Genomic DNA, 16,367 nt, shown 5'->3' on the forward strand with positions numbered 1-16,367 from the left:
TATAACTTACCTAGTCGTTACTTGCGATTTAAAATTTCTCGTATTTTCCGTGATTTTTGAAAGTCATAATACAATTTATTACACGCAATTTATACATTTTTCTGCATCAAGCATACAAATCTCCATCGATAATCTCCTCCATTCGTATTTGATTACTACTAATCAGGAATTACATTATGAATAATGCACCAGAATGATCCATTAAATTACGAGTAATATTAAGCTAATGTGAAAGCAACACCGTCGTATTAACTAATCTCGATTACCTACCACTATCAAGCCGCTATGAAACGATATGGGTAAAACATAAAATCTAATAAAATTCATAAATCACGGACCACCTATAAACACGTATATTAATTAACACGTATATTAATTAACACGTATATTAATTAACACGTATATTAAAATATGGAAAATACGCCAAGTAGAGTACTGGTTGTAATATTTAATAAGTATATGAAACAAATTTCTGCTTAGGCTCTGTTTCTTTACTTGCTTTTATATCAATACGAATTTCCATAAATATTCAGAATCTAATTGCAAAGGGTGGAAATCTATTTTACGCTTTTCAACTCTTAAAGGTCATCATCGTACGTGGAATTCGAGCACGTTGAAATTTTGTTACAATAACCGTAGTACTATAAAATCAGCTCGATTCTCTATTCAATTTTCGTCCAAACAGAGATTCACAAATTAGATAGCGCGAAACACCGCGAAACTTCGAAATAGCTGTTACAGGCCTTGGTTACTATATAATGCACATTGTAGCGAACAAAGGCAGCGGAATAGCACTTCCGGTCAGCAGGCAGAATCGACTTAGCGTGATGGCCGGGAGCTAATCTTTCGAAGCGATCGCGATGCGTGTAAATTCGGCGTTGAAATCGCCGCGTAAGCCTACTTACGCGGCCAAACAACGGCCAATGCCAGGGTCTGTAATCCAGCCGTGTTTTCTAGTCAGTCCATTATCGGCTTACCACCTTTCTACTACTCTGTACTTCTACCAAAATCCCGTGCATCGAGTCACCGCGCGAAATCTTCTCGAATCTCTCGGCTCTTCCTTCGATTTCAGAATGCATCTGATCTTTCAGAATTCTCGACTTTCCTATAAATTATTTAATAATACAGCAAACGTCAAACCTTCGTAATTATAGACTGTGAATTTTTATGGAAATTCATGGTTTTATAAACACAAGCTGGCCGCTAATCTTTGAGAACTTTCGGGTTTCACATAGAATTATTTAATGGTACAATAAATTTCAAATTTTTGTAATTAGATTGCGAGTGTTTACGGAAATTCATGTTTCTATAAACACGATCTAGCTAATCTTTGAGAATTTTCGGCTTTGGTAGAAACGTGAAAATTTCAAACTTTTGCAATTGGGAAACCTTAAAAATGTCAAACCTGCGTAATACGAATGTTCATGAAAATTCATAGCTTTCTAACTACAAACTATCTCGCCTTAGAGAATTGCAAGATATCTGGCAAATGCTTAAGAAAACACGAAATAAATCTCTATTACCCTAAGCCCTATATTATTCGCAAAAAAGCGTGGAAAGCAAGGAAGAAACGCTTTTTACACTTTCCATTTTTCGTCGCCTCGTGATCTCGCGAACCTTCGTTCAAACTAGCCCTACAAGCCACCCCGCGCGCGTTCTTCTTCTTTTTATTCCTCTTTTTCCTTTTTTTTCTTAACCTGAATCCAACAGAAAGAATGGTCCAAGCCATGTTTAGCATACCGTAACCACGGTTGGCATTACGTATGAAAACACGTGACATTCAGCCGGAAAGAAGCCCTCAATTTCCGGATTCGTGGGCCATGACGCAACGAACCTCCGAAAAATCCACGGAACTCTCTCCAAAACGGAAATAGCCGCGATTATCGCATTCAACGGCTTCTAAAGGGGTCTCGTTAAAGGGGAATTACTGAACATATCCAAATGCACGAATTACACGCAACTAATAAACAAGTAAAATAATCCAACGATAAAAATATCTCTGTTACCTTCAATACGTACATTTGCGAAATCATATACAAATTCTTTCGCTTGTACTTATTAACAGGTTTTCAATGTCACGTTCGAATAATTGGAGATTCTATTCCCCGGCCTTTATTTCTCGCTCAAAATCATTTTAGTACATATATTTTTTATAAGAATAAAATAGAACCGTCTGTACTATTTCACTTTCCTATCGATTCTTTGTTTCCATTTTGCCTTATTTTAACAAAAAGCCCGCTGTTACAATAGGTATTGTCTTACGTTTCCTTTTTTTTTTCTTTTTTTTCTAAACTTTGATTGCGATCAGCACATTCCCCCCACAGTGAATCACTCTTTTGTTATCTCTTACTTTTTATCGTTCCTTTCCCTTTTTTACTCTTTTTGCCACGTCGCGAATTTTCTATTTTTTCGTGTCGAAATATTGATAAAAGAAAAAAAAAAGCGGAGGAAAAGTTTAGATGGACGCAGTTGTGCTCGATACTGATGAAGATTGGTTGCATTCCTTTCGAGATCGATCCCACATGTCAACGCGGTGAAAAAGTGTTATAGGGAAACGGCAGTTTCTCGTAAGCAAAAATTGGTGAAATATCGCGTCGATTTTTTTCAATTTCGATATTCCCTATCGTACTTCGCTCCTCGAGTATTTCGGTAATAAATTACAACGTATTTATCAAGGAATTTGTCATATTTTTGGTTAACCTTTCACTGAAGCGTTACATTTATCATAAATTTATTACAAGAAGTAGGTGCGTATATATTCGGTGCACGATTTGTCAAATATTTGTTGGAAAAAACTTTGTGACTGATTGTTAACCAGCGTAGAGAATCTGACGATTGCGTTACGTTACGATTTACGATACGTTGTAGTATTTTTTAAGAGATTGACAACATTTCGGTAAACGACCTATGTATATTTTATAGTGATCTATATAGGATATAAGTATATTCTGTACATCTGTTATAAGCAGCTACTATACTTGACACCAACACTTTCCATTTTCACAATTTCTACGACGTGTAAAATCTCAACTGAAACAACTGCGCGATGATCTAATGGCTTCGATGATGTGAAATCTTTTTATTTCAGCAACGGCAGTCGCAACAATAGTGGCGATAATGTCGCGATAATTTTAATCGACTCGTTAATCGAGCGTCGCGGAACGCCAATTAATCGTTCACGAGAATCGGTTTCTATGTACCCGAAACAAGCAAATTAATTCAATAACAACGCGGCTGCATAATTCCCGCGTATCGTTAATTGCTATTCGTAATTCTGTAAATATGTAATCAGGCGGGGGAAGCCGTTTCCTTATTACGAATTGGTAATCCAAAATTGGTGCGACGGACCATGTGACGCGATAGCTTCACACAATTGCCTGTTTCAATGACTTTGCATTATGCCAATCAATCGCTCGTTTTCGTCCTGCTTAGTCCAGAGAATTATATGTTAAATTAGAATTACATTTGAAACGCTGATGGAACCTGTGTCACACATAACACTGTGACATACAACACGTGCACCTGTGTAGCGACAGCTTCTGAAACACTTGGTATCACCTGAAATCTGTATACACAGGATGATCCGTAATTCGCGGTACGAATAGGATCAAGGATGATTGTATGGCTCAAAACGACGCGAAAACGAAAAATAATAAAATTGCATCGAACATTTCAGTTTTTTGACAAAATTGAGCCCGAAAATTTGGCAGAATGAAAAAATAACGGAGGATAAGTAATTAATCGGAAAACTGTAATTAGTATTCCTTGGATAATGAAAATTATTATCAAAATTCTAGTTCTAGAAGTATCACGGCTCAAGTATAATTCAGAATTTTTATAATTATTTCTGGCATTTAATAGAATTTAAAGGGCCAAAAATTCAGGAACAGTACGGAGAAAATAAATTAACCGCCTTTATGCGAAATGAATCAGAACTATTATAAAACGTAGCATAAATTTGCGAAAATAGTGGATTAAGCGGATGAAAAGGGACGAACTAACAGGGAATATTTGCTGGGAAGTTGTTCACGTTCGGCTGCAGCGAAAATCCGGATATTTTGAACGGAACGCTTGCCTGGTAACATGCTTCCATAAATTCACGTTTCAGATCTCGAACTCATATTATACTCTTCAAAAATACGTATTGTGATATAGGAATATATTTCTGTCTTTTCTTCTTTTTTTTTTTTTTTACAGTCATATAAAAGTACGTATTTTAGTTCGTCAAAATCTTGCAGATTTACTACACCATTATGAAATAATTCTCTTTGGTTTAACAATCCCTATGGAAAATAATGCGTGCAATTTCCGCATCTACTACGTTTTTATAAATGTGTCCAGAAACTACTGTCTACTGTTTATACCTATTCCATTAATCCCCTAAATTATAATTGAATTCGAGCCAAAATCTAAAAAATCACGATAATCAATTTTATTGTCAAAAAGTAAGCAATTAACTTATTATTATTATTAAATTATTAAGTCGAATATCATAACAAGCTGTAATTTTAAAAGAGGAATTTTAAAGAAGAAATACTTGCGAAGGAAACTGACAAAAATCTTAAAAAATTTGCCAAAACACTGCTTACTGAACCAATAACAAATAGTTTATAATACAAACATTTCCTACATTACCGACCGTCCTAATTTCGTCGTCCATCTTGTCCTACTACTCAATAAAATGGCGACAAACCCGGTGGAAAATCAAATTATGGATCATAAGCGTGACAAAGAAGACTCGAAGTAGTGGAAGATCGGAGGTTGGTCGAATTCTAGCGAAACGGTAAATGTTTCGCCACCTAACGCGGATTGTTTAATATTCCATTAACGAAAACGAGGCTAAAAATCTAGCGAGCTCGCGGCGGACGAAATATGCCGCGGTCCTCTTCCATTGTAATCCACGCGCTCGTCGGCGAAAGAAGAAAATATCCGATTAATCGGGAATCGAATTCGCCGGATACGCCGCGAAATCCGATTAATTTCCCATCTCCTGCATTATTCCCAACGATTTCGACCGTTTTTACCACGCGTGCCTGATCCCTAGTATGGCTGTTGTTTTCAAATAAATTTCGCGTTCGCGCACTCGGTCGTTCGTCGACCCTCTCGCCAATGCTTTGAAGATGAATAGCTTGTAATCTGTGGTGTAACTCGGAATTTGATAATTATTCCGTAGATTTTTGGCGAATTTTTTTGAGAATGATGTACAAAAGGAATTTTTTTTTTAAATATACTTGCATCTTCTTATAAAATATTAGGAGGTCTTTTAAGTTGTTCACAGGTAAAATAAATACGTACGATGGTCGAGTTGATCGAAATTTAGCAATTTTTTGTTTTTAGCAATTATTTGGCTTTTTTCAGGCTTTTTTAGATTGTTCTTTTGCTTTTTTTTTAATCGCTGTAAAACGCTGTAAAACTGTCTGGTAAAACTCCATGAAATATAGACTTTTGGATTTACATCGCCGGTGTTCACGCTGCAAATAATCTATTATGTACTTTGTGACTCGAGAATTGGGACGCGTTGCTAAAATCTGTTACCTTCCTTTGGGAAGATTCAGCCAATCCTTTACAACGTTTTAAAAGTTTCAATTCTTTTTAATGCTACCGGACACAGATTCTTAAATATTTAGATCTGTCAAATTCTAGAAAAGTCACTGGTAGCCTGTATTTATACGATATAAATTGTAAGTTTCGCGATTTCTTCCAAAATTATTTACTGAACTTTTACAGAGCTGGGAAAATATATTAGCGAAATGTCCATAACCTATAAAACTTACAAATTATCGAATCTTGGCAACGATAAGAAATACAACACGATTAATCATTGCTAAGCGTTAAAGTTACCGAGAAATTAATCGATAGTCGGCGAAACAGAAGTCGTAACTTACCTGATAGAGGACGTCCAAGGAAATTGGGTAGACCATCTGCTCGACGATGACTCTGAGAACGGTATTGGGCCCCCCTTGGGTTTCTGCTTGCGTCTGGGCCACCTGGTTCTGTCCAGGAAGCGCAACTTGGTTGTTCGAGTTCTGTAACAAACGAGAAAAACAACGACAGTTAGTTATCTATTCACTTGACAACGTGGAAGAAACTTTTTTCAAGGAGTCCTTCATTTTTCTTTTCCAACAGTTGACTGGGAGTTTAGATTTGAGACTGCAGTAATTTTGACGAGACTTTTCTTTAAAAAGAAGGAAACTTGAGTGGTGGGTAGAAGCGTTTTAGAAGAACAAAAGCGGGGAGATTTAATTTGTATCAAATAACTTTTGTTTACAACAATGTTTGATGTAAATTACGAAATTGTGAAACATTATTTTGTAAGAACTACTTTTGCAAGAGAGATGTGGCGTATACGTAAAACACTATTGGGATAAAATTTCATTGATGTTATTTGGAGTATTTTGAAATACTCCAAACAAATGTGAACGATATTTGTAAAAATTTCATTAGCGATTATTTAATTCGTTTCGTTTAAAAAAAGAAGTATTAAGTATATATTGAGATCATCGAACGCACGTGTTTTCAGTAAAGCGAGATACGTATCCATTCGTGAAAATGAAAATGTATATAAAAATTCCGATCAACATTTCCAACTCGATTCAAATTGCAACTTGATTATTAATTGAAATGCAAAACACAAATACACAGGAGATCTCGCTGATTTTCAATTTCTCACATAAATATATAATAAACACAGCTTTTACGAATTTTAACTTCCAGTGATACGTTTCAAAAATAAATATAAATTATTAAATATGCGACGAAATGTAATATAATTCTCTAAAAGATTTAAGCGGAGGACGCTAATTAATATTGCTTCATGTTCCAACAATCTAAAAATTGTTTCTTTATTTTCTGAGACATCAAAGAGGATCAAAACCCCATGGCCGTCATCAGGTGTTGCCATGGAACCAACTTCGCCAACGATTAGCATAAAATGCAAAAGAAATGCGGCACATTAAATTCACGATGGAGATTAAAACGCGGCATGGAAGCCCGACGGCACCGGAAGTGTCGAGAAAGAGGAACTTGTTACCGAGTTAGTCGCTGGACTGACGTGGAATCGATCCAATCATTCGAGATAAGCTTTCAAAATGGTTTTTAACAATCTACAGGACTGCGAAGAATCGAAAGAGAATGCGGAATATATAAAACTCTTCCACGTTTCGTGTAATTACAATTTTTTGGCTACGCGTAAAGTCTTTTCCATTTCCGTTTAACTAGAATTTTTCAACTTCTTAATTTCATAACGTTAATTCGTTGGTTCTTCAATTCCACTGAACTACTTTAAAGAGCCTTTTCGCTTTAACCAGAATAAGATGAGGACACGCTCGACTGACACACGCGTACATACTGGAAAATAGTCCTGTTAAATGTGACGTCTGCGATATGAGACCATCGATCACTCGCATAATCGCAGTGTCCTATATACGATACAACGAAGAAAGGGAAAAATATAACGTTCACAATAATCTTAAGTAATAACAGCCTCGCATCGATCCGGTTCCAGCAAAAGATTATCAACTTCTCTAAAGAAACGAAGATATGCAACAGAATTTAACAAGCCATCGAATATGAGAAATCTCTAATGACCATGGCAATCCGCGCGACTTTAAACGAAATAAATAATAATAGTAACCTTTTCGATGAAAAAATCGGTGAAAGATCTTCTCAAAACGAATTGGTACGTAAACTTTTCGGACAGACGAGCGCCAGACGCACGTAGATAATTCGACGCGACAAAGTTGAACAGAAACTTCCTTCCGGGACAGCGAATTTCCGGTAGTTTTGAAGTCTGTGCCATTTATGGCCGTCGTTGGTCACGTAGACCGTTGGTGTAAAATTAGAATGACCACGGGGTATAAGGACGACCGACGTGTCGAAGTATTTTTATGAAGCAACACGGGTATGAAATTACGGGAAATTCAGCGGCGTGCAGGTCGTAAAACGGATAAAATAAAATTAACTAATAAAAACGGGAATCTCTGTCGATGTCTTCGTAACTAGATCTTCCAAGTTCATGATATTTTACTTCGTATAACGATGCCAATTTTTCCTCCGTGGATTTACCGTTATTGGATATTAAAAGGCTGATTTTTATTTCGGCTTGATGTCACGCGAACCCTTCAGCGAATTTTTTCTTTAAATTGCCCTCGAATCGCGTACAAACGCACGCAAATAACACGGATGTTTGTTCGTCAGTTCGATTACGGTAAATTTTGAATTCCTATTTTAATCGAATTCTTTTTCGATAATTAAAATACTTTTACTACAGAAAGATACTGTTTACCGCAACGAAACGTAGCACGGTCACCATAAAATTGTTTCTTTATCAAACAATAGAATCGATGGATTCACGTGCTCGATGCTACTGAATTTTTCAACTGTACCATGTTGGCAAACACATTTTTCGAGATTATCCGCGGATACAGAAAAAAAATAAAGTTCACGCGTCACAGGAGCGTATTTTCATCCATTTGCGTCATCCACGTTCAAATGAAAGTAAACAGGTTGTGTACATCGACAAAATAAAATACGTGGACCAATTACTTCGATCCCCGCAGCACGTTTCAGCGGAGGCACGAGAGTTTGAAAAATGAAGATCAATATGCGACAGGAAATTAACGCAGTTTGTCGCGAATCTAGACGCGAATCAAAGAACTTTGGTTATTTAATCTAACGATTTTTTTCAAGAAGATTCGTAGCTTAACTAACGAACCCTCCGAAAAATGAAGAAACGCGGAGAAAGGATTTCTCCCTCGAGTATTGCCACTTATCAGCATCCGCAGAGCGAATAAAAAATAATTACAAAGCGCGTGTCCAACGATGTCCGAGTTTAACAAAAGTTAAAAAGTTTAACAAAAGCTCGCAAAGTTTCATCAAACAGATATAACAACAGTAGTTGCAAAGTTTAACAATCGCGCGGCGATCTAAATAAAAGATTCACTGGGCGGAATTCCAGAGTCGTTACATGGTAATCAAGATGAACGGATGAAGAAACAGGATCATCCAGATTCACGACGGACCACGTTACCGGGACGCGGAGATAAAACGCGAGTCGACGGGATACAATTGCGACGACAACAGTTTACGAAGCTGCAACGAAACGCGGTAACGCGAGCTTTTCATTCCCAAACATACGTACTACGTTCCACGAGTAATTTCCGGTTATCTTTCTTTACGATTCCGCGGTGACGCTTATACCCGGGCTCTGTTCTTCTCTCTGACCAAGATCTGACCCGACTGATCGAGAAATGTCCGAATACAATGTTCGCGCTTTATACACCAATGCTTAATTTCGCCCTTTGAATCCTAACTGTGCAAGTTTTCCTCCTACGAAAGATCCAAAAACATCGATGTACAATTTTTTGTGTGCCATACAAAATATTCCCGAGTTGTGGTTGTTAAGGAAATTCGAGGATTTGGGAATACAAATTATTGACTATATTTCACACACTACAGTTATACATCTATATTACACTCTGAAGAACGTCTTGCACGCACGCTTGTCGCCAACCGACTATCCTAGATTCTTCTAACATCTGGCAACAGTCTTTTGTCTCCACTAAGACCTTGACGCCCTCTAACCCTTACACACACACTCTCATGTACAGTGTAAATGTATCACTTCCCTAACAGTGGTGTATCACAAAAAGGATCTCTGTCTCTAAACCTGCATATATCGCACAAAGAACTTTCAATTCTCGATAAATACTTCCACGTAAACTGAAACTTGACATTCGAATCGCCAATCGAAATTCAAAGAATTCAGGATTACCAACTAAAATTCGAGGAACCCATCGCTATCGAGTAAAGTTCGAAGAGTCGTTCAAAGGATCGTCAACTATTGTACAATACGCATAAACAGCATCAACCCCATTAAAATATAAAGCTCGCTTGTCTGAAAGCACACAAGAGGAACCATGAAATATTTACACAACCAACGAACACGCTTTGCTTTCGCAACGTTTCCAAGTTTGCATCGAATAATCCTCCTTACGGCGTCTAAAACAAAATTCCCAACTTTTTCACTGCGCCATCAACTATTCAAGGACTAAAATAACTTCTTAAACAGCGAACGACGCGTCGTTAACAGTCTTTGGATCGAACTGCCATGGCAATAATAATTTCAGTCGTTTCATCGGTGCAAAGTGTTTTCTGATGAAAAGTACACGTTGTGTTGCAGGATATTCAGTTTCACGTCATAAACTCGCGTTTCCCGAATAATGGCGAGTCCGACGAGTTTTGTTAGGATGGATTAAAACTTTCATCGACCAAGTAAATGTGTTTTGTATGATGGTTTTTCGGGGACTGTAGAGAGAATCGGTTTAATGGTTCGACCGATGGAAGTGAATTTTGATTTTCATGGTACGTTAAAGGAAGATTAGAGTACTTTTTATCCGGTTTTCAGTCGGCTCTATACGTATTTATGTAGAATTTTGCGAATTTTTTAAAACCTAAAACATTTTTCGTTGCGAACTTCTACTCCATTGTGAAAGAATAATATTGTGCTTGTGCATGAGAAACTGTAATTGACCTACCTATTTTCCTCCGTTTCTTTTAGTGTCATATCGTGATATGGAATATCCTGTTCTTTAAAACAATTAATCGAAATAGAAGAAACTCTGACTTTTCAAAAACTCATCGATATTAGAAAAAATTATTTTCCATTTTAGTTTATCTTATAAAATATCCTTTTTTGTTGACAATAAAATCGATATTTCCATTTCAATTCGAGTTGAATCTGATCGAAAATCGATTTCATTAGAAACTCTCAAGCTTACTGGTCGAAATACGGTGATAAAACCCGGAGGAAATTAAATCTGATGTAAGAGGGTGAATTTTCGCAGGCGCACAATGCTTTTCCATTTCTTTGCCTGGAAATTCCTTCGATTTCACGTGCCTCCTTGGAAGATCTACGAGTCTGATGGGATTCTTTTGAAAAAAAAAGGAGGAAACGTAGAGAAGGGAACTGGGATCAAATTTACGGTGAACACGCACGAGAATTTATCGGTTGCTAATTGCAGAAACGAAAGCGAAAGCCGAATGAGCGAAAATTACCGTGGAACCTTAAATTTTGGGATCCTCTGCAATTTTCTGATCGCCGTGAATAGAAAAATTCGTATAATTTCTCGTGCGTATTTAATTAGCAAATAAAAATCCATACCGACATATTGTTCAAAAGGAAGAGGAAAAATTAATCATAACACGAAGCAATGAATTTTTCAGACAGACGATAAAATACGATAATTAATTCTTTTCTAAAAGAAGGGGAGATCGATAAACGGATAATGAATTGAAATCACGTATTTTCTCCACAGAAAGAAGGTCAATTAATAAATAAGTAGAGCGCTCAAGCTACAAATTTTCTTCGAAAAAGAAAGAAAAAGAAAGGTCTCAGTCGACGAACGATACATTGAAATTACCGAATCAACCGCAGCGACAAACTAAACGCACCTGGAAAAAAATTTATTCAACTCTGAATAAAATTGCACGAACTTAGCCCTGAATTAAATTTCAATACAACGAAATTCTATAACGTTGCTTACACCCAAAGAATAAGAAGGACGAAGCATTTACCCTATCATTTCGACCCAAATTTCTGCAAAAGAAAATCACGTGAATTCACGCGTTCTCGAACGAGAAAATATTCTTAGAACGTTACTTCGTATCGTTTTCTCATCCGGCGAACAAACTTTCGAAAGAAAATGGGGGGGGGGGGAAAGAAGCGACGGTTTGCTTCTGCCGAGGAAGCTTCAAAGAAACGCGCACTTCTCGCCGCTTAAAAAGATGCAGATGGTTTAATTATACTGAATGTCGATAATAAAGTCGCCAGCTGCGAGCTGGAAAGGCTCAATTAAACTTGTACCTTAATTTCTGGACGGAGGTCGATGGAGGGTGGAGATAAGAAGAAAATCGTGGCCACTGAAAGAAATGTAAAACAGCTGGAGGAAGAGAGAGAGGGAGAGAGAGGGAAAGAGAAAAAAAGAGGAACGGAGGAAAATTGAAGAAGCGGGGAAAAGGGAGACGAGTTAGCGAAACGCGCGGCGAAGGTGCTAAATAAACAAAAGGGAAGGGTGGAACTTTAAATGAGGCAGAATTAGAGAGATGCAGTTGATTGATAGAGAAAAAAGGGAAAGAAGTGTTTCGATTTGAAGGACGAAATTGCGAAAGGCATATTGAATAGAATTCGGATGAGATTTTAATCGAGCGAATTAAAAAATTACAAACGTTTAAAGGTGGAGTGGGCGCAAATTTAAATTTCTAAATTTCGTTCCATGTTCGTCTAAATTTAATTTTGATAATATTCATTAGACGAAGATGTTAGCGGTCAGAGGATGTTTATGCACAATTCTGATTGCCACGAATTTCATTGGAAACGTCCGAATCTTAGCAAAAAGAATTTTTCAAATAAGCGAAACCAATTGTCCAACAAAATTTACGATTTTATTCGACGCACAAAGGTATTCGCGAACCGTTGCATCGAAATACGAATCGCGATATTCATGGGTGAATCGAGCGATTCTGCGAGGTTGGCGATCGTTTTCAGAGATTGCAGCCACCAAAACAACCGTTCTGAATGCAAGTTTAACGTATTATTGTTGCCCGACACAATAGACGCGTCCGTTGTTTCCGAGTCGCTCTTGTAAATCGTGCTTAATGATAGATGAACGCGGATGCGCTGGTGCCTGAAGGAATTGCCCCGGAGTTTCGGCCAATTTATAATTCCGAAACTTTTAACCCAGTTTTTGCTTGCAACTTCCTGAAAATTTCCCATTTGTACATTGTGTTTTTACAACGGACGTGTCCTCGTGTTTTCCGAACCGTGACAGCCTTTTTAAACGAGAATGCAATTTATTTGAATTCGATTTCGCTTGGTAAATCGTTATTAAAGAATGTAATTAGTGGAAGAATAATTTATGCACGTATGTATAGTAAGTGAAAGAACTGCGAGAGCTTAACGAAGGTATAACGATCCAGATTCGATCTTGCAACTTCACGGAAAAAATTAGAAACTTCCATTTCTACGAAATTCAATTAAAACTAGCTATCGTCAAAAGGAAAATTTAAACGATACACGCTACTTCGAAGAAACGTGAAAAATTCCAAGGAATTCTCGGAAGCGAGGGTATAAAAGAATAGTTTTCAATCTTAGAGTAAAATACATTTCACGGAAAAATTAATCAAATTTCCATTTTCACAAAATTCAATTAAAACTACCTGTCACGAAAACGTAAATGGAAAGCAAAAGAAAAATTCATACAATATAACCTAGTCTACCTTACAATGAAAAGTTTAAATGGAAGATCGACGGAATCATGGAATGATAGAAACACATCATTTTTTGATATTTTAATACGCCAGGCTCAGGAAGGAAGAGAGAAACGAGCGCGTGAGTTATAAGTCGAAATAATCCAAGAACTTTCGACGAGCAATCTTGCCTCGGCGGAGACCGTTACTTTGACTATGCACTCGAATGGAGCAGCTTTCAACAGGCGAAATAACTACTCTAAAGGGTAGTTTCCAACCCCTTCTGATGGCTCGTCCCTCAACTAACCGTAAGTGCTCGGACTGAGAACATTACCATAACATACCACGCTACTTGTTGCAACTGATATAGTCCGAGCCTTTTACTTCTGCACTCGGATCCAAAGAGTATAGCGCGATTGAAAGCTTTTATATCCTCGTTCGACCGCGGATAACGAGGGTCGAGGGTTCCTTATATATGCATCAAGCTTTCTTATAGGTTGGAGTAAAGTAAATATACCGAAATAGCATCTTTTCCAATTTCTCTGTTATTTCAGAAGAAATTATTTACATTCCGTGTTACCAATATTATTGATATCGCAAAATGCCAACACACAAAGTAATAAACTTTTTCCTCTTTACATTTTATTTTTTGGAAAACCGTTCTGTTTATTTTTGAACGAAAAATTAGTCGAAAAAATTTCGACTATTTTTCAGGAAACATCGTCCAATTTTTTTTTTCATTCGAAAAATGAAATCCATATTGCTCTGTGCGCTGTAAATAAAAATGTATCTCTCTATCCAAATAAAAATTTCCTTTTCTAAACAAAAATTAAATGTCTAAAAATATTACTGATTGGATAAAAGAGGATCGACATAAATCAAGTCAACGGTAAATAGCAGTCATAGTATGCGATGCAAGAATGCACGTAAGACTCTATAAACCTGGAACAAGTCTCCAGAATATTAATCAGAATCCGAAGATTCGAAATAGATCTCTTTCGATTCTTTCTGTTTCCTCGCAATCTTTCCGGAATTGTCAGAGTAGATAACATACGATTGCACAGCATCTCCGCATTTCTCAAATTTGATGTTTATTCGCGTCCGGAACCGGCCAATTCTCGTATTTCCTCACGGTGCAGCCCGGTTTCTTACGCTTTTCCATATCTCAACGTTTCCAGGGTATCCACTATTTCCAGTTGTGTTCCTATATTTCACAAATCCTCGATTTCTCTTCGTTTCCTATCCAACATGCCGCTGCACTGTCTTATACACGCTGTAAATCCCTTGGATCTTTATTACAGTTGTGCTCCCGTATTTTTGTCATTTTCGTTGAAGCATTCTCGGATTTTTATTTGATCCTTTGGTTGGTTTACAGCGAAGGATGTTGCATCGACGGTCTTTCTTCAACTGCTTTAGGAATCGTGGAGATTACGATGTACAATGACTCGCCAAACTATTCACTTCCCATATCTGCTGCCCATAGGAAATTTATCTTCACATCGTACGTGTCACATACAACGTTCTACAATTTCGTTAACACTGCAACGAGTCATGATCGTATTGGTCAACTTCCGACACAATGTGTAAGTGTATCGTACATGCGAAAAGAAAAGTAACTACGAAGAACAAAAGTCGAATCTAATTAATAATTCCACTCGTCGCACCAGTCCCTTTCACAGCGAAAAGCCCGAACGCGTTCCAACATCGACCCTTCGAAGCACGAAAAGAAACAAAGAGCACGGAAAGAAATTCGCAAATTCACCCGGTGATACATTATTCCCCGAGTTAACAAAGATAAACGACGAAGAAAGGCGAACGTGAAAGACGAAGTGATAGGGAGAAGCGGCTCGTCGAGTGACCTCATGATCCACATTCGCGGAAAACGTTTCGACGTAGCGAAGAGCAACCCCACAGCTCGTCGTCCGGTTAAATATGCATCGATGGAGAGCACGCCGCGGGATGTGGTTCTTTCGAGAACGGTAACGGACCAAATAATAGAAGCCGCGACGATAAATAACGATGCTGGTGGCGTTCTATCAGTTGCTCGACTTTTCAACCCTCCAAGGCTATTGCAGTTTTTTGAAAACAAAACAGAGGTTAATTCCATAACTGGACGACCGCCGGAGTTTCGCAATTTTTTGAAAAGATCGGTTCGTTTGAAACATTTTCGCTGCATCGATGTTTGATTGCTAAAATTAATAGCACATACCGATGTAAAACATCGCGCGCCACGGTATTGGCGTGATTTCCTTTCGTGAGAATATTTAAGGGTTAACGGGGGTTGAAAGAACGTAATAAATATAAAGCCTCATAACTAACCATTCTATAACTAACCATTGACCACTAAGACAACGAAGAACGTTTATGTATAAAATTCTTCAAGTCTTAAGCCATTTAGTTTTACGCTGGAAATAGCGTTAATGGTGTGTTGCATAATTGGTGCTTCGTAATCGTTAATTTCGTGTATCGGAGGTAATTCTGGACGCTGAAGTTGTGAAGTTGAAATTGAAGTTTGTTGGAAATTTTGGATAGCGTGTCTCGTGTTTCGAGTAGAATTTGTGGAATATTGGGGATGAGTTGGTATTATAAGTTAAAGGATTAATCCTACTATGGAGTTAATTCTACAACGAGGTTAATTCCGCAACCTTTTACTTTCAAGGGAATGGAATTTTCTAAAAATGTAGAATTCCGCTAGAACCTACTTTCCAAGACTCAAGACCAAGGCTCGATTCCACTCTATAGACCAACAATTTCTGATTAAAAGGAGAAACAAATTCGCTTCGATCGATCTGGAAAAACAAAAACGAACCGAGAAATGCCAAGCGTCGGAACAGTTTCAAATATCCTCCGTTCAATTTCCCGGTGTACGATTTCGTGCGAGGCTTTCCCGTTTATTCGTCGAATCCGAAATATTTAAACGGTTGTTTCCGCCGGCGGAGAAATGGCGAACGGCGTACGCGCCGCGAAAAGAAAATGAAGGAATTAAGAATTAACACGATGGAAAGACGGTACAGCGGAGAAAGTCTGTAGGAAATTGCCAGTCTGTTCTACCCGCCTCGAGGAACCTGCGATTTGTTTGCGAAACGAGCCAGCATCCTGAGCCCGCCAACCCTCTCTCTGTT

At 37.7% G+C, this 16,367-nt stretch overlaps 1 protein-coding gene across 2 annotated transcripts in view; it reads right to left on the reverse strand.

Annotated features, from left to right (window-relative positions):
• Positions 1-6,021, reverse strand: part of LOC117214153 (polypyrimidine tract-binding protein 2) — a 45,193-nt gene extending 39,172 nt beyond the window's left edge. For both annotated transcript variants that reach the window (XM_033459984.1, XM_033459983.1), the window contains exon 1: positions 5,886-6,021. In XM_033459984.1, coding sequence (XP_033315875.1) covers positions 5,886-5,921 — 36 coding nt within the window. In that variant the 5' untranslated portion in view covers positions 5,922-6,021. The remainder of the gene's footprint in view (positions 1-5,885) is intronic.
• Between the last annotated feature and the right edge of the window lie 10,346 nt (positions 6,022-16,367).

The sequence above is a fragment of the Bombus bifarius genome, unplaced genomic scaffold (genome assembly GCF_011952205.1).
Source record: "Bombus bifarius isolate JDL3187 unplaced genomic scaffold, Bbif_JDL3187 scf7180000009200, whole genome shotgun sequence".
Classification (NCBI taxonomy): domain Eukaryota; kingdom Metazoa; phylum Arthropoda; class Insecta; order Hymenoptera; family Apidae; genus Bombus; species Bombus bifarius.